Here is an 18,246-nt window from a genome sequence, read left to right as displayed (position 1 = left end):
GACCAACCACACATCACCTGGCCCAGGAAAGGAAGAACTGGTTAGAGGCAGCTGTGTGTTATTTTCTGTATACTTGAAATATTTACTAACGATTTCATTGGAAAAAAGACGGCTGAATCCCTCTACTGCCGGCATAAGGCAATGGGGCAAATTCCTTGGTTGGCAGAGGGTGCTGGGGGCGGGGGTGGGGAACCATGGCCCTCCCTGGAGTTCGCAGGCGTCGGAACCCCAGGCCAGGGCTCCCCCTGAGGTAGGTTACCTCCCGTTTGCAGCTGGGAAAACCCAAGGTGCAGGGCACAGAGCTTGCAGACAGCCGGGGAGGTCCCAGAGGTCAGGCCTAGAGTTGTGCTGTCCAGTGTGGCAGCCACGAAGGGGGCCAGCGCCACGGGCTGGCAGTTTGGAGCTACTGGGTTCAATAAAATATATTTCCGTGAAAGTTTCACCTGTTTCTTTGGACTTTATTAACATGGTGACTAGAAAATTCAAAATTAGTTATGTGCCACATTCCGTTCCTGTTGGACGGTGCAGGTCTAGGACTCAGCCCATTACGGCCTGAGGCACACCAGGCCAGGCACCCTGCCCATGGGGGTCCCAGTTGCCATGACTCCCTAAACCTGGTTTTCGCAGCATTTGCGCCCTGAGGAGATGATGAAGGCAGGCACCAGGGGACACCAACGGGGAGGGGCCTGGGGCTCTGTAGCTGCCTCCGGCCCTGAACACTGCGAGTCTTCCCACAGCAGCCCCGAAGGCACCCAGGCATCCCCTTCACCCCAGCCTTGGAGCGGCCCTGGAGATAATTTAAGACGTCTCCTTTCTTCTGCTTGGGACTGTCCACCCAGTGAGCCCAGTGTCCAAAGCCCCAGGAAGGAGGCTTAGCTTTCCTCCCTGCACACAGCAGCGCCCGGGAACCTCTAGCAAAGCGCCCGGCCCCATCCTGCCCACAGCGCGCTCCCCGCCGCCTGCGCCCGCGCGGGTGCGGGCTCCACCGAAAGCACCTCCGTCTTCCATCCTCTTCCATCACCATCCATCTTCCAGCTCCCCGCCTGCGGGGACACCTCCCGGCCACCAGGTGGACCCGGACACATGGCTTCACTCACACACTTTTCAAGTGAATCACCCCAAATTCGGTGAGCAGGGCCACGGCGAGGAAGCTCGCGTAGAAGAGCAGCAGGCAGAAGCCGTAGGTCCTGTTCAGCTGGAAGCACTGCAGCGGGACCGAGACCAGGGAGCAGACGAGGCTGAGGCCCAGGGCGCCGGCCAGGACCCACACCAGCAGTCCGTCAGGCTCCAGCTGGGGACGGAGAGGACAAGGGAGAGGCCCGGTCACTGCAGCCAACAGCCCAACTGACGCTGGAGGGGCCGGCCAAGGCCTGCCCTGTGGGCTGCCCCACGTTCACCCCCAATTTTTTTTTCTTTTTAATCTCACCCGAGGATATTTTTCCCATTGGTTTTCAGAGAGGGTGGAAGGGGGAGACAGAGAGAAACATCGATTAGTTGCCTCCCACCCCCCCCCCCCCGACCGGGGCTGGGTGTCGAACCTGCAACTGAGTGAAGTGCCCTAGGTCAGAATCGAACCCGGGACCCTTCAGTCCGCAGGCCGACGCTCTAACCCCTTAGCCAAACCGGCTAGGGTGACCCTCGATGTTTTAAGGCACCTGGTGTGGGCTAATTTGTCAGGGCAGCCCTAGGAAACTAATACAATATGTTAGATATACATTACATGAATTTGTTGAAAAATTCTGGAGCAAAACAGACAAGTACAAGGAAGTGAAACTGTCCCCACCCCACATCTCTTCCTTCTCGACTTATCGCATATCTGACACTCACAGCCTCGCACCTTCCCAGCCACCCCTAAGGGAGCGTCCTCGCCAATCCACAGCCGAGGAAACTGAGGAATCAGGAGGTGACAGGGCCCCAACAGAAGTCCCGGCTCTTAACCAATACCCTGTCCTGCCTCCCCAGAGTGACACGTAGACATAGGTGTGGGCACGCAAACATATAGACGCGTATGTCACCCTGGCCAGAGTGGCTCAGTGGTTAGAGTGTCAACCGGACACCAAAGGGTCGTGGGCTTGATTTCCAGTCAAGGGCACTACCTGGGTTGCAGTTCGCTGCCCGCCTGGGTCAGGGCGAGTGCTGGAGGCAACGAGGGCAGCCAGTCACGTGTCTCTCTCACATCTGTGTTCCCTCCTCTCCCTCTCCCCCCTCCCTTCCACTTTCTCTCTCTGAAAAGCAATAGAAAAATATCCTCAGGTCAGGATTAACAAAACGAAATAAAAAAATAAGCTCTGTACATTAAATCTGAGAGCCGGGCTCATGCAATTAGCGAGGGGTGAGAGCAACCTGTATTCCGCACCCAGCAGCACTCCGCGGGCCTCCCTCCCCGGTGACCTTCCCGGTGACCTTCGCGGCGCCTGCCATCTAATTAACAGCAGGAGCACTTTTCCTAAACTCAACACAGGTGGTGGACCGCCGGGATGCGCATGCGCAGCGCACTCTCTCCACGGGGGGCCCACCCCAAGGCCCTATTATCTGGAACTGCCCGAGAATCGATAAAGAAAGGAATCTTTAAACCCAGGAAGAGTATAAGCAAAATTAGCAAAGCGTGTTTACCTTCGAGAAAGGCAAACTTTTCAAGCAGGAGTAAGGAGCTATTTGCTTCTGGGCGAGGCCACCGGGAGAGGCTGGCCCTCCTGCCAGCTAATTGCAAGGGAGCCCCAAGACCCAGAGGCGAGGAGGAAGGTGGCGGACTTTGTTCCCCTCAGTCCCACCACCTCGCCGCCTGGGGCATTCCGGGTGCTTTCACAAGCTGAGCCCTAAAGCCATCCCCTAGGCCACAGCCCCTCCTCAGCTTAATCTTTCCCTCGTTTGGTCTCTGAATTCATGCCCTTCAGGATAGAGATGCTGGGATGGGGGGTGCAAACGTACTCCCGTTTGCTAGGGGTGCCATTTGTTTGCCGGGGGTGCCGTTTGCCCTGTGCAATATTTTAAAGTAACAAAAGTTCACCCTAGGAACCTCTATTTCTTCTCTAGAAAATCTGGACGACCTGGCCCCATGAGGCTCCTGAATTTTCCATTACCTGCCTGGCTGGGTTGGATTCCTGGCCAAGGGCGAGTATCTGGGTTGCAGGTTCGATCTCCGGCACATGCTGGAGGCAACCAATCGATGTGTCTCTCACACTGATGTTTCTCTCTCTCTCCCCCTTCCGGTCTCTCTCTCGGGGGGGGGGGGGGGGGGGGGGGAAATCAATGGAAAAAAATATCCTCAGGTGAGAATAAAAATAAAAATGCTAATTTCCAGCCACCACCTCCTGGAATGCCTGGGTCAAGGGCTCTCTTGTGCCCCCAAGAAATTCTCAGATGCTTTCAAAGTGTGAGACCTTTGCCCCTCAATGTTACAGAACCTTCTCCACATCTGCTGGACTCCCCCTTCTAGGGCTGCCTTCAACAGATGGCATCTTCACTCTGCCCTTAGGCCCATCCTGTGTGGGCAGCGTTGGGGTCGTGTTCAGCTGGCCCTTACCTCATGTGTGCTTACCCAGGAAGCCTGGGGTGGAGTCATCAACCCCGTTTCACAGGAGAGGAAACTGAGGCTCAGAGATGTCCTAACTTATTCAGTCACATAGCAAGAGACTTAACTGATGGGACTGACGCCCGAATCCAGGGACTTCCTGCCCCTTCCCCCAAAGCTACATCTTACTGCTCTGCGAATTTGGAAGGAATACGTTTTGTTTTTCTTCAGCCCTACATGTAAAATATTAAAGATGTTTTACACATCAGACTCGTCACACATTTAGGCAAGTGCTCTCCCAGGAAGTGTGAAGTGCTCGGGTGTGACTGGTCTCCAGGAGGAAGGAGGAGAGAGCGGCTGGCCACTCACCTTCACCTCGGGGTGGCCCCTGGAGATCTGGAGCAGGCAGCCCAGCCCCACTCCCACCAGGACATCTGCAGCCCGGCTCAGGAAATTTGCTGAAACAACCACCCCATGACCCCGACCACAGGGCCCATTGGCATTTTTTATGATCTACCCCCCACCCCAGTCCCCCAAACCCTGAGAGTCCCCGGCCAGTTTTAGCGCCTCTAAGAAGGTGAGTGTCCAATGGGAATCTGTACTCAATCTATAAGGATCGGGCACCCCAAGAAGGATACTGAAAATGATGCCACCAAAACAGGCGGAGAACGCCATGCGCGGGTAGCCCTGGCGGGCCAGCGTGAAGTCAGAGAAGACATCTGTGTGGAAGCGAGAGAAGGCCTTGAGCGGCGAGTGGCCGCCCCCGGGCCTCCTTCTGCACCCCTGCCTTCTTACCCACACTCATTCAGTCAACAAACACGAGCAAATGCCCCGGGGTCTGGCACCAGCTGGGAGGCTGCTATGAGAGGCCACAGTGTCCCGTAAGACACGATCCCTCCTGAATTCCTTTACCCCACTCTTTCTCAGCAGAGGGGGCTCTGTGGTGTGACATGCCACCACCACGTCCGTCTGCGGCTGGCACATACGGAATCTCCATGCAAATTAGGAAAAGGTGAGTGAGAGGGGAGCTGGACTGTGGCCCCGGCGCCTTCTCTGGATGCTCTCGTGTCATACACAACCTGGTCAAGCCGACTGGGCCGCTGTGGCTAGCGAGGAATTACGTACGTATGTGTGAATGCCTACACGTGTCACACACCCATGCACACATCCGGCCTGAACTGTGGGGCGCCAGGGAAAGTCCATGCACCAGGGAGGGGGGCAGGGCTGAGCTTCTACAGAATCTCCTGGCTCAGGGGCAGTCCCAATGCCCAGCGATGGTCACTTTCAAAAGGTCAGTGGGGCCCCGGCTGGTGTGGCTCAGTTGGTTGAGCGTCAGTCCGTGTACCAAGAGGTGACCAGTTCGACTCCAGGTCAGGGCACATGCCCGGGCTGTGTGCTCGATCCCCAGTAGGGGGCATGCAGGAGGCAGCTGATCGATGGTTCTCACTCACCCTGTCTCTCTCTCCCTCTCCCTTCCTCTCTCTAAAATCAATAAAAACATATTTTTAAAAAATTTAAGAAAGGTCAGTGGGCACTAAGCACATGCTGAGGGAAGTACCCTGGATGTCTCTGCCCACATGCCATTCTGGCTGGGGGAGCAAAGGGCCGGGATGTGACTGGGCTCATTCCAAGCGCCCGACCCAGCCCTGAGTCACCTCCGATGCTGTTCCCCCAGGCCAGCAGCGTGAGTCCCAGGACAGTGTTGCTCAGCTGGAAGACCACGCCCAGGGACCGCAAGATGTTCACCACCTCGGTGGCGGCTGCGTTGATCCACAGGGCGCTGGTTAGGAAGCCCAAGACGGCAAAGATCTGGGGAGGGAACAGCGTGAGGATGGGACCCAGGCCGGTCCCCAACAGGGGCACGGTCTCAGTTCCTCGTCTGTAAATGGGGCGATAACAGTACCAATCTCATGAGGTTGTCATGAGCATAAAATGAGTTAATAGATGCCAAGAAATTAGAGCCGAGCACATAGTAAGTAACAGTCACCCCATCCCCCCAAGCTTTACCCAAGCATTAGACATGCCATACAAATGGCCTCATTGATTTATACAATATGTGGTCCTTTGTGACCATGTGTTCACATAGCACAATGTTTGCAAGGTGCATCCCTGTGGAAGCATGTGTCAGGACTTCAAACTCGTAAGAAACACTGGTAGGAAACTACTTCTCTAAATGATCAACGTGCTGGAAATTTGATCTCCTTTGGGTTGGTACATCAATTCAGTGTTTCTAAAAATAAAACCCACAATTTTTTATCAATAAAAAATTGAAGTGTAACAATGAAAATGTAAAAAATAAAAATCTTAAGTTTTTGAAGCGAAAGTCTTTGGACAAACTGCCTAAATATTCCTTTGAGTGCTACAGGGTAAACATAATGGAAACAGACACCCTCAAAGACCAAGCAATTCCATCACTGGCATGAGATCGTTAGGGACCCAGAAGCAGCTTGGCTGGTGTAGTGGAAAAGAGCCTGGAAGGTCTTCGAGAAGATCAACACACCGTTACCATTTGACCCAGCAATTCTGCTCCTAAAAATACACCCAACAGAAACGAAAGCCTATGTCCACACAAAAAATGTTTTACAGATATTCATGGCAGCACTATTCATAATATCCCCAAAGTTGAAACAACCCAAATGTCCATCAACAGATGAATGGATACACAAAATGTGCTATAGCCATATGGTGGAATATTACTCGGCCATGAAAAAGAACTGCTTACTAATATATGCTACAACGTGGATATACTTTGAAAACATTTTGCTAATAAGTGAAAGAATCCAGCCACAAAAGACCACATATCATAGGATTTCATTTATATAAAATGTCCAGAATAGGCAAATCTGCAGAGACAGAAAGCAGATGGGCAGTGGCCAGTGGATGGAGGAAGAGGGGCGACAGGGTGTGACTGCTGGATACGGGTTTTCTTTCTGGGGTGATGAAAATGCTCTAAAATTCACAGTGGTGATGATTGTGCAACTCTGAATATACAGTTGACCCTTGAACAACACAGGGGTTAGGGGCGCTTGACCCCATGCAGTCGAAAATCCGTGTATAACTACAGCCAGCCCTCTGCATCCACAGATTCCCAACTGTGGGTCGAGAATACAGTTGACCCTTGAATGACATGGATGTGAACTGTGTGGGTCCACTTATAAGTTCAAGGGTCAACTGTATTAAAAAATCACTGAATTGTACGTTACAAATGGGTGAATTCCATGGTACTGGAATTACATCTCAATAAAATAAAGCTGTTACCAAAAAAAAAGAAAAAAAAAAGAGAGGACCTTGAGTAGTTCAATAACCCTCAAAAGTGACTTTAAAAACCTGTCATTGCAGAAAGTGATTACTGGCCTAACTACCCCAGAGGCGCAGACAGGACATCTGTCTGGAAGACCTTGGTGTCCCCTCTCCCAGCTTGGAGACCCCAGGATTCTTACCCAGTGAAGCCTGGGGGGCTCGCTGTTAGATGTGGCAAAAAAGGTCACTGCAGCGAAACCTGTGCCCACAATCACCACTATGCCCCAGACAGGAAAGAGGCCACCAATCTCATAGACACCATCTGCAGAGGGATGAGAAAGGAGGCTGCTACTCCCCATGGCTCCAACTTGGCACCTCCTCCTGGAGGCCCCCGCAGAATGACGGAGGAGGTCTTGGAGTGAGACTCATGACTACAGGAGCCTGGGCTCCCTTATGGCACAAGCATATATTAAGTGCCTGCTGGATGTCCAGGATTCTGCCACTGGCCTTGGGCTCCTGGTGGTTGAGAAGAAAACTCAGGAAGGTGGGGAGGAGGGACGTGGGCGGGCCTGGGGGAGGGGATACTCACAGGCCCCTGACTGCAGGGTCAGGACTAGGACCAGGGGGCTGATGACCAGGTGCAGGCAGTTGAGGGGGCGTTTCCAGTTTCTGTCCTCCTTGTCAGGGTCCACGAGGGGGACAGTGAGGAGCAGCAGGAACTCCACGGGCAGCTGGCAAGTTGGAGAAGGCGGGAAGTTGTCACCAGGGAGACCTGCGCCTGGGCTGGCTGCGCCCGGAGCTTGGTTTCTCACGAGCGTGACTATCGTTGACTGTATTAGGCTCCTACTGCTGCTGCCGTGACACTGATGGCCTCAGACCACATGGATCTGTCCCCCCCCCCCCGGCTCTGGAGGACAGAAGCTCTAAACGCAGGGTGTCGGCAGGGCTCGTTCCTTCTGGAGGCTGGAGGAATCAGTTTCCTTGTCTTCCCAGTTCCCAGGGCCGCCTGCGTTCCTTGGCCCCATGTCACTCTAAGCTGTGCTCCTGGGGTCAAATCTCCTGAGTCTGACCCTCTGCCTCCTTCTTTCCCTATGGAGACCCTTCTGGTGACATTGGGTCCCTCTAGATAATCTGGGATAATCTTCCTACCTCAAGATCCTTCATCACATCTGCCACATAAGGTAACATGGGGACCAGGACAGGTTATCTCATCCCGAGAGGGTCTCAGCAGAGACCTCCCTCCCCCTCGCCGAGTTAGAGAAGGTTGAGTGGCCACTGGAGCCCAGCTCCAGGGTCCCCCCTCCTACCTTGAGCACCTTAAGGGCCCTCCAGTGCACTGGCTTGCTCTTCCATTTCCTGCAATCCAGGGGGCTGAGGGCCTGGACCAGGATCTGCGCCGTGCTCTCCTGGTCGAAAAGCAGCGGCTGGTACTCTTGCCCTAGGTGGACAGGCAGGGAGGGGCAGGGGTCGGGCTGGCTCAGCCTCCAGGAAAGCCTCACCCCTCCCACCAGTGCTCCCAACCCCTGGGAGAAAACCCCCAGTGCCTGGCAGGGGCGGGTGCACCTGGCCCACAACTCAGCCGAGGTGCAGTGAGAGGTGAGGCTGGTTTACACCCTATTCCTGGGGTCCGGAAGCTCTCCACCTGCAACCCAGCCCTGCTACTCCCACCCAGCTGGGCGCAGGCCCCGGACTCACTATAGTCGTAGCTGTTGGTAGTGGATGACACCCGATCCTCCTCTTCGGAATCTGAGAGCATCTCTGTCGGAGAAAGGGGTGTGTCCCCGGAGCCAGCCAGAGCCCACCCCCTCCCCACCCCCGTTCCAGGATGGGCCCCTCTGGGCAGCTTGTAGGGTGCAAGGGGCCAGACCCTCTGCATTTTGGATTTCTCAGCCATCACCATGCACAATGCACGCCAAGGAATTCTTACAGGGTGAGAAAGTCAAACTCCAGAACTTTTTTTTTTAATCCTTGCCCGAGGATATTTTTCCCATTGCTTTCCAGAGAGTGGAAGGGGGAGAGAGGGAGGGAGGGAGCAAAACATGAATGTGAGAGACGCACCAACTGGTTGCCTCCCACACGCGCCCTGACCGGGGCCAGGGATCGAACCTGCAACCCAGGTACATGCCCTTGACCGGAATCGAACCTGAGACCCTTCAGGCCACGGGCTGACGCTCTAACCACTGAGCCAAACCGACCAGGGCTCACAGAGCATTTTCAAATGCGATGTAACCAGTAACATGGACAAAGCAAGCGAGGGCGAGGCTCCCCCAGCAAGAGCACAAGGTGGCACTTCAGGAGAACGACTGGTAGAAGCACAAAGAGCTGGGCGATGGCAGAAGCCTCCCAAGACATAAGGCAGCAGGGAAGGGTGCAGGGTGACAGCCTCCGCCGGGCCGCTCCTGGGGGATCGACACAGGCCCTCACCTGGCGTGGTCGGCATGGAGTAGACCAGGGATCGCCGCCGCTGCCACTGGTAGACCCAGGTGCAGACAACCACGGTGAGCACGTAGAATACGTACAGGCCCAGATAACCTACAGGTGAGGGTGCCTGCTGTCACCAAGAGGCGTCCCGCTGCAGGGCCAGGCAATAAGGGCTGCCGGGGCTGCTGCTGGTGCCGGTTCGCGGTGCCTGTGTGTCCACCCAGCCCAGTATCAGGAGTAAAATGGCCATTTCCCAGAGCCTCTGCCCCCCTCCCCTGCCTTCCTTCACCCAATCTCCCTTTCTGTCCTCCTGGCACCCTAACAAATCAGCAATCAAGACAGAACGCATGACCCATGCAGTAGCCTCCAGAACCCCATGCGGGCGCTAAGCGTTGGTATCCTGCTCTGCGCCCCGGGAGCTGAGCCCGCAGACGGCAGCCCTGAGCTCTGCTGCCCGGATGTCAGCCATGGGAGGCCTGGCAGCAAATAAGAAGGCAGTGGGAGAGAGTCCGGGGTGTTTCTTCCCTGCTCCCTGCCTGCCGTGGTGCCCTGGCTCTAGCAGGGCCTGTGACCCTCCGTGACTGCTGCTCATGCCGGGTGGCACCAGCTGTGGGCCTCTCGCTCTCACGAGGCTCCAGCCACCCCATTCCCCGTCCCTTCGGGAATGGAGGAAACGGCTCCCACTCTGGCAGGTCCCTGGATGCCTGTGCACCTCAGAGCACCTTGTTGGTTTCCTTAACCCTCTGCAAACTGTCCCTCCATCCATGTCACCTGAACCATCGGAATGGAAGGTGTACGCTGCTGGTAAAAGCCACAGTTAGCATCCTGGCTCCGCTGCTTGTTAACATTTGAAATTATGCAAATTCTAAGCATTGCCCCTGGTTCTGTCCTGCCCCCTTTGGTCACCCCAACCATATGTTCCCTTTATGACTCAAGCTGGCTCCAGTAGGGTCTCTGCCACTTGGAACCAAAGGAGCCCTGTGCCCTGCTGGCCACCCCCACCTGTTCCCCTGTGCCTCCCCCATCACTCCTGGGACGACCCCTCCCCGGCCCTCTGGCTGCTCACCCAGGGCCCATGGCAGCGTGACCCGGCCGAGGTAGAGTGCAGTGAAGGTCAGAAACACAGCCACCATATAGAAGATGATGTCTCTGAGGAAGGGCCTGGAGGCAGCCGTGAAGGGGCGCAGGATGGCGATGCCACCCGCCACCACAGTGGTCACCAGCACGCCCGCGCCTGGAGGAGGGGACACCAAGCTCAGCCCACCCTGCCCCTCCTCCTGCTGCCCTGCCACCCGCAGTCAGGGCCGCTCGTACCAAACAGCGCCCCGAAGGCCAGGCCGGCTGTGTGTGGGTCCGAGAAAGCCACCAAGGCGCTGAAGATATCAGGCGCACCGTTCCCGAACGCCAGGAAGGTGACACCATGGAGGAGCACGTCAAGGGGCGGTCAGTGCAGAGGCCCCAGCCTGCCCAGGCCTTTCCTGGGCCATGTGCTGCCATCTCGTGTCCCAGCTGCCCCCCCCTCCCCCCCGGGTGCAGGGTCCCAATGAAAGGATACTGCCACATTGTGGGAAAGCCTGAGCGTGGTGGAAATAGCTGACAAATTAGGGCAGAAACTGCGGAGAGAAAGCAAACGGTGAGGACACCACAGTGAGGGCCCCCCTGCTCCCACCCTTCCCTCCAACCTGGGGTCACCCAAATGTCAACCTCCCAAGACCCCATCTGCCCATCTAGAAGCCGGATGGGAACCCAAGGCCAAACTCACAACTTCTCCGCAGTGACTCCCAGAATCAGAAACAGGTAAAGCAGCCAACAAGCCTGGGTGGGGGCCGGAGAGGGAGGGAGCGTTAAGGCCAGGCTGGGTCACCAGGCCTGCCCACCAGCTCCCCGAGGCAGGGGCTCACGTAGAGGGTGATGGCCAGAGGGAGGAGGCTGGGGGGGAAGTGGCAGAAGATGCCGTCCAGGTAGTCCAGGTAGCCGCCCCCGCTGCGGCAGTCAGGGTTGGTCCGGATGAAGTCACAGCGGTCAGAAGCGTTCAGGGCACACACATGACGACACTGCAGGAAGGAAAGGAAAGGAAAGGAGGGGGGTACCTCAGGGGCCAGTGCTCTACCACTGAGCCACACCGGCCACGCCTCGGTGTGTTTTTAACAGCAGCATGGTATTTCATACTCAGAGATAACATTTCCCTACTGGTGGCACTTGGGTGCGACTGATTTTCCAATAGCACCAACAATGAACATCCTTGCACTTGACTCAGAGCACACATTAGTCAGAGAGAATTCTAGAAGTGAAAGTGCGGAGTCAGAGCAGATCCAGGCCGGGTTCCTCCAGAGGCAACCAGAGACAAGGAGCCGCGGGCAGACCCCACCGCAGGCCGCTCCGCAGACACCGCGCTCTCAGGGGCCGAAGGTCCGCGGCAACCGGCGCCCAGCTAGTCCAGCAGCGCAGTTTCCCCCAGCGGCATGTGCTCACCCCGTGTCTCCGTGTCACCTTTAGGTAATTCTTGCAGTATTTCAAAGTTTTTCATTAACACTGGAGAGTGCAGTACAGAGTTAACTTCTATGTGCACCGAGAAGCCAAAACATTCACGTGACTCGCTTTCCTGCGGAGGGGTAAGCATCTCGAACACAGGGCTTTTGCCAAAACGCCCTCCCCAAAGCTGGACTGACACCCACTCCACCAGAAATGGGAAATGGGTGCAGCTACACGCTGGCCCCCAAGATCTAGTTCAGGCCAAGGTGGCAGAAACCTTCTGGTTCAGTTTCAAGCCCCCGATTACTAGTGGAGTCAAGTGCTCTTTTCGCGTGTTAATGGCCATTTGCATCCCTTCTTTGAACGGCTGGTTTTTTCAATGGGAATGTTTGTTTTCTCTCACTGGCTTGGAGTAGCTCTCTGTCTAATGGACTTTAGTCCATTGTCAGGATCTTGCCATTCATTTGCTTAGGCCAATGCCCTTGGCCTTGTGGGGGAGAGAAACGAAGTTCTAAGGAAAGGACCCTTCCACGGTGATCAGGTCCTAAATTCCTAGCTGGGCGGGTCATGGTGGGCAGTCACCTCAGGCACATGACTCCTTGGATGGAGGGTGGTGATGGCTGCCCAACAGTGTGAATGCATTTGATGCGCTGAGCTCTCCATGTAAAAATGGTGAAGATGGTGAATTTCAGGTTATGTGTATTTTACCATAAATTTTTAAAAAAGCTTTGCCAATCACAGTTCCACCTCCTCCACAAGCCCTCTCTGAACTCCTACCAACACCAAACTGGAAGCGAGATTTCTTGCATCCGACCCTCTGGCCCTCTCCCCTGGTTCTCTGCTGATTCTGCCAGGTACCCCACTCCTTTCCCCCCAGTTAATCCACATCTTAGTTCCCAGGATGCCTTCCCTGACCACCCCCAGTCTAGGTCAGATGCCCACTATAAGCTCTCACCACCCCAGGACTTTGAAATCCCCCATAGGATTACAGACTATGTTTAATATCTGCCTCCCCACCAAAGTCTCGCGCAGTGCCGGGCACACAGTAGGTCCTCATAACTGTTCTGCCACATGCTGTGCTGGGCACCATCTCACTCAATCTCCATAACAGACCTAGGAGGTTGATACAGTTGTTTCCACTTCACAGATGAGAAAACTGAGGCCGTCCCCAACAGCCCCCCAGCTCGTTCCATCACATCCCGTTCTGTTTTCTATTTCCTCCCGCCAAGTGAAATTATCCTGTGGGTTTACTTGTGAACTTACTTCTCATTTGTGTCCCCCACTAGAGAAAAGCTCCATGAGGGCAGGGACCATGTCTATCTGCTCCCTCCTCTACCTCCAGCGTGTGGCACATTTCCTGGCACATAGTAGATGCTCAATCAATATTTGTTGAATGGATGACTACTCAGAAAGGGCCTAGGTGAGGAGCAGGTGGTCTTTCCCAGCCTGCAGGCTCCCTGGAGGCAACCCTTCCTGGGAGGTGGCAGACTACAGGGCAAGGGTGTGCATTCAGCTTGAGGCGGCCACGAGTTCAAACCCTGATCCTGACCCTTCCCTTGCAGCCAGCTTCTCCCCCCTGAACCTCAGTGTCATCTACAGCACAGAGATAATCAGACCCATTTCTCGGGGCCTGGGGGAGGGTTTGGTGAGCCTGGCACTGTGCTCAGTAACTCAGAGATAATCTTGCACAAACTACAGTTAACCTCTGCTTTCCTGCCCCCCAACGAGCACACCCCAAGAGGCATCGGTCAGTTTTATAAACCCAGTAACCACAAACCACTTGCCCATCTGTAAACTGGCGCAATTACCTGCTCTACTGCCTCAGAGGGTGGCATGAGAGCACTGCAGCCCCACAAAGCTGGTGTGGGCGCTAGGCACCCTGAGGCCGTTGGTACAGGTGGGGAGGAACGTTATTTCATTCTCTCGCTGAGGCAAATACAAGGCAGAACTCCAGCCCCTGCAGCTGGAGGGGACCCCGGGGATATCTTGAGCAGTCCCCTGCCTTCAGTCATTCACTCCAGATCCACTGCAACCTCTCCTCCCCTTACAGACCTCAGGATGAAATGAGGCAAGCTTTCAGTGGCCCACACCCTCCTCGCCTTGACAGGAGGCCCGTTTGCTCCTCTCCCGAGGGACCCCATTGCTTCTTGCTTAGTGCATCCAAGTCAACGCCGCTACCATCCCCCCAGTGGCTGAGGCCAGGAATCGGAAGCCATCCTTGAGTCCGCTTTCTCCCACCACCACGCCCCTCCATCTAGTCCATCAGTATATCCCACTCACTGTGCCTCTAACATGTATCCCAAATCTTACTACTTCTTTCCTCCCTCCCAGGCCCACCATCACTCACCTGGATAGCTGCAGGAGCCTCCCCACTGATCCTCTTGCTGCCCCTCTCACCCCTCTCAGCCCCATTCTCCCCGGAGAAGCCGGAGAGATCCCTTGCAGAAATAAATCTGATTTCAACATCCCTCTGCTTAAAACCCTCCATTGGCTCTCCACTGTCATAAAACAAATCTAACCTCCTTGCCTCAGCATGTAAGGCCTTTTATAATCTGTCCACCACTACCTCTCCATCCTTATTTGCTAACTCTCTTCCCCTTACTTACTCTGTTCCAGCCATTCTGGCTTCCCCACTGCAACAGGTACACACTAAGGTTGTTCTTGCACGAGGGCTTTTGCATTTGCTATTTTCTTCTGCCTGGAATGCTCTACCCCAGATATCTGTACAAGCGGCTTCTTTCCTTCATTCAGGGCTTGGCCCAAAGGTCACTTCCTCATAGAAACCATCTGTGACCACCCAATCTGAAACAGTTATAAATGTACCCTCCCCCTTACAACCCCACTGCCCCAATTTTGATTCATCCTATTATTTGCAGCATCTGACCACCTGAACTTGGCTTGTTTACTTCTTTAACTGACTTCCCAGGAGACTGTTAGCTCCGCTAGGGCACGGATTTTTGTCTCGTATTGTTCCCTGGTACACCCCAGGGATCGGCTTAGTGCCTGGCACATAGTAGGAGCTCAACAAATATTTGCTGACTGGATGTATACACCCCCACCTGATACCAGCTTCCCATCTGGATACTCACGTCTACCACGGGGGTCTGGTTCACACCTGAGGCTGGAAACAGGGGGCTGGTGTGGGCCCCTGCAGATGGGCTGCTGGCCCCGGACACAGTCTCCACCATCAGCAGCACCCAGAGCAGATCCAGTCGCCTGCCGGCCATCAGCCCCCAGGGGGCCTGGCCTTCACTCTTTGCTTCCCTTCTGTGTGTTTCAGTCCCAAATGGCTGGCAGCTCCAGCCGCCTACTGGTTGGTGGTGAGAAGGAGGGACAGTGTCACTGAAGATCCCAAGACCCAGAAGGAAGGGCCTGAAAACTTTTCAGTTGAGGAACTGCCCTTCCCCTCCCCCCACCAAAGGAAAACCAATGCAGAAACCGACATTCTGGATGGAGGTTGCTGGAGGGACCCAGGCCACTCACCCACCGGGCTCATTCAGCAAACAGATCAGATATGCCCTTCTTCCTGTGTCCCCAGTAATGTCTCCATGGAAACCTATGACCCTCCCGGCCAAAATCAGATTACGGAGACTGGAAGGGACTAACCCGAGATTCAGAATCCTGAGATTGCTGTCTTCAGGGGCCCCTGGGCTAGATAAATACAGGAAGTGGGCTGTGGTGAGGCCGCTGCAAGTCCTCAGAACAAAGAAGACATATTTTTGGGAATGGACCTGGCTTCTAGGCCACCAGTTGGAGACTTACTAAGCAATGCTGTTGTTCTATGTCTTACGATGAGTCAAGCACTTATCACTGCTGACCTCATTTAATCCCCACAACTCGCCTAGAGGGAGCACTGCTATTGCTCCCATCCTACAGATGAGCAAACTGGGGCACAGAGCCAGGTGGGTGCCTCACAGCCACAGCACCTTGCCTCCCTCATCCAGTTCTCAGACCAATTCCTGTGCCCGCCCCTTTTACAGAGGAGGGAGCTGGGCTCGGAGGAGTTCCTTAATCTGCCTGAGGTTACACAGCTAGGAGGTCACTAAGCCCGGCCCAGAGGGAAGTGAATGGCTCAGTCACACAACCTGTTAACAGATCCCCACTGACTCTGCCTTTTCCCTCAACACCAGGGCAAAAACGACTCCACTTTTCTTCCAAAGAAATCACACTGGGAAAAAAAAAAATCTTTGGCACACCCATTTTCTACTTTTGGCTCCTCCACACGTCTGTAGACGAGCAGGTTTTATTTTTGCCCTCAAGAAAAACACAGCCCAGAAAACAACGTTGTAGTTTTTTTGTAACCCTTTGCACAGACCTTTCTCTACGTCCCGGCTGGGGCAGGAGGAGCGAAAAGGCGGGGGGACGGGGGGCAAGGGGTGCGGGGCGGGGGGAGGGGTGCGGGACGGGGGGGGGGGGTGCGAAGGCGAGAGAAGGGTGCAGAAGCGCTCCTCCCAGCACTTTCCTCACCTGTTGACTCCAACCTCCTTTGTTGTCCCGAACGTCACTTGTCACCGACTTGGAAGCGCTGACCCGCAACCAGACACTCCAGGTTTCCGATATTGGGGGGCTCACTTCACCTCTCTGAGCCTCTGAGCCTTCCGTAAAATGGAGACAAATGCTGGCCCATCAGCGCATACTGTAAGGACTCAATAAATGCGCGCGCCTTTGGTGGCCCCAACTTGAGGATCAGCCCGCGCCTCCGGGCTGCGGGTCGCGGATTTCTTGGGCTCCTTCACAAGGGGGCACTTACTGGGCGCCTGCGGTGCGCCCATCCGGTGCCAGGCGCCAGGCGCTCGGAAGTTCTGCAGACGGAATAGGAAAGGCGCGGGGGCAGAGCACCGGGCAGCGCCCACCTCCGCGGCTGCACTTTCTGGACGCGAGGTCCCGGGCACGTCGACGCGCTGTTTCCCGATCCCGACGGAGGCTGGGAAGTTGCGCTCTGAGTGCGGGGTCTTCCCGCGGCGCCCCGGCGGGCGGGCGAGGCTCCTCTTACCTCGTGCCGGGCCTCGGACCCGTAACCTCCGACCCTCGACCTCTCCGGGTCTCGCGGCCTTCCCAGTCCCCGCCCGCGGGCCGGCGCCGCCCAGCTTCCACCCCCACAGCGCCCGCCCCCGCAGCGGGGTCTGGGGCTGGTCCTGGAGCTAGTGTCCGGCCCGCCCCGCTCCGGCCCCGCCCCTTACACCCTCGCGGCCCAAGGACACGCCCCTCTAGGGCTCGCCCCGCCCCTTCCCTTAAAGGCGCAGGCTCCCGGGGAGGTTCCCAGGGTCTAACTCGTTGCCAGTCTCCCGTGAGCTCTCTGCCCGTCGGTTCTGCTTTCGTCGCTAAAGCAGAAGCGGAGTTGAAACCAGGTGGGACAGCAGGAGGCCGGAGAGGGGTAGTTAAAGGGTGAAACTGAGGGGTTCTATTCCCGAGGGCGGGGTAGGCAGGAAGATGCCAAAATGCTTCTGGTAATGGATGGTGATGAGGAATATTGGAGATGGTCCCAGGTGGGGAGGGCCCTGCCTTCTCCACAAATATTCCAGCTGCCCTGAAATGCTTCTATTTGAGAAAACCCTAATTGGGTTGAGCATCAATTTTTGTTTTGTTTTGTAAACCTTCACCCAAGGATATTTTCCTCCACTGATTTTTAGAGAGTGGAAGGGAGGGAGGAGGGAGAGAGAGAGAGAGGGAGAGATTAGTTGCCCAGGGATTAAACCTGCAACCCAGGTATGTGCACTTGACCAGGAATTGAACCTGAAACCCTTCAGTGTGCCCTCGGACGCTCTAACCACTGAACCACACCGGCCCAGGGCTTGTAGCATTGCTTTTAAGAGAGGAAGGCAAATAGGCCAAGACAGGGGAATTAGTGATCTACTCGTCCTGGCTGGTAACAGTCTTCCTCCCCAGTTTCCCAGCCTCCTGGGGAAGTTCTGGTCATCTCTGTCTTTCCTGCCTTGGGGACAGCACATATCTTTCCTGGTCTGGGGACAGCACGTGGGCTGGAACAGGGGTGATGAGGCTGGGAGCCAGCGTCTCCTCCCAGGTGGCCCCTCCAGTCCCGCACTCGCCTCCACAATTGGCACACGTCTAATCCCACGACCTCTAAGTCTCCCTGCTTCCCCACCTGCGGACCCAGGCCCAGCTCTGAGCCTGGCCTCTGAAGCCCTCCACCTTCCAGCCCTAGCGCCCCTCCTCTTTTACCCCCACCTCCATACCCTCCTGCCCTGGCCCTGGAAGTGCTCCCCATTCTCTGAACACCCCGCTACTTACACACGGCCACACCTCTGCTCCTTCTGAGTCCTCTGTCCGGGTGACACAAAGGAGTCCCCTTCACCGTTGTGGTCCTGCAATCACTAGAAGATAAGGCCGAGTGAGCACCCAGTTCAGGAGGCCCAGGGCCGGAACGTGGGCAGCAGCTCCTGGAATCATGCAGGTACCTGGGGAAAGCGTGAGAGGAAATAGTAAGGAGTGAGGGGGAACCTGGAAGAGTAAAGAGAGAGCGTCAGAACTTTCAGTCTTAGCCCAAGAGGCCCAGAGATTTGGAAGGTTCCTTAAGATGCATGAGTCTCAACTGCAACCAATGCAAGTTCCCTCCTGGCTCTAGCAGCCCTGAGCACAAGGCC

The 18,246-nt window shown here is 55.7% G+C and overlaps 1 protein-coding gene across 1 annotated transcript; it reads right to left on the bottom strand.

The window, feature by feature from the left end:
• Positions 1-65: 65 nt before the first annotated feature.
• Positions 66-16,753, bottom strand: SLC8B1 (solute carrier family 8 member B1). The gene is made up of 16 exons (XM_081122549.1): positions 16,112-16,753; positions 14,734-14,954; positions 11,074-11,226; positions 10,935-10,987; positions 10,728-10,785; positions 10,487-10,592; positions 10,239-10,406; positions 9,176-9,283; positions 8,447-8,509; positions 8,059-8,189; positions 7,341-7,482; positions 6,952-7,073; positions 5,167-5,320; positions 4,150-4,230; positions 3,881-3,945; positions 66-1,291 (listed from the first exon to the last, which is right to left on the bottom strand). Exons 2-16 carry the CDS (start codon positions 14,869-14,871, stop codon positions 1,094-1,096), a joined length of 1,740 nt encoding a protein of 579 aa, XP_080978675.1. The 5' UTR covers positions 14,872-14,954; positions 16,112-16,753; the 3' UTR covers positions 66-1,093.
• Between the last annotated feature and the right edge of the window lie 1,493 nt (positions 16,754-18,246).

This window comes from Miniopterus schreibersii, assembly GCF_964146895.1.
Source record: "Miniopterus schreibersii genome assembly, chromosome: 20".
Classification (NCBI taxonomy): domain Eukaryota; kingdom Metazoa; phylum Chordata; class Mammalia; order Chiroptera; family Miniopteridae; genus Miniopterus; species Miniopterus schreibersii.
This window is presented reverse-complemented; position numbering and strand designations above follow the sequence as displayed.

Excerpts from the sequence above, each read along its gene's own strand:
- SLC8B1 (XM_081122549.1), bottom strand. The coding sequence starts at position 14,871 with ATGGCCGGCAGGCGACTGGATCTGCTCTGGGTGCTGCTGATGGTGGAG. Across the intron at positions 5,321-6,951 it reads AGCCCCCCAGGCTTCACTGG|ATCTTTGCCGTCTTGGGCTT; the intron begins GTAAGAATCCTG and ends TTCCCTCCCCAG. Across the intron at positions 4,231-5,166 it reads CTGGGGGAACAGCATCGGAG|ATGTCTTCTCTGACTTCACG; the intron begins GTGACTCAGGGC and ends GCTTCCACACAG.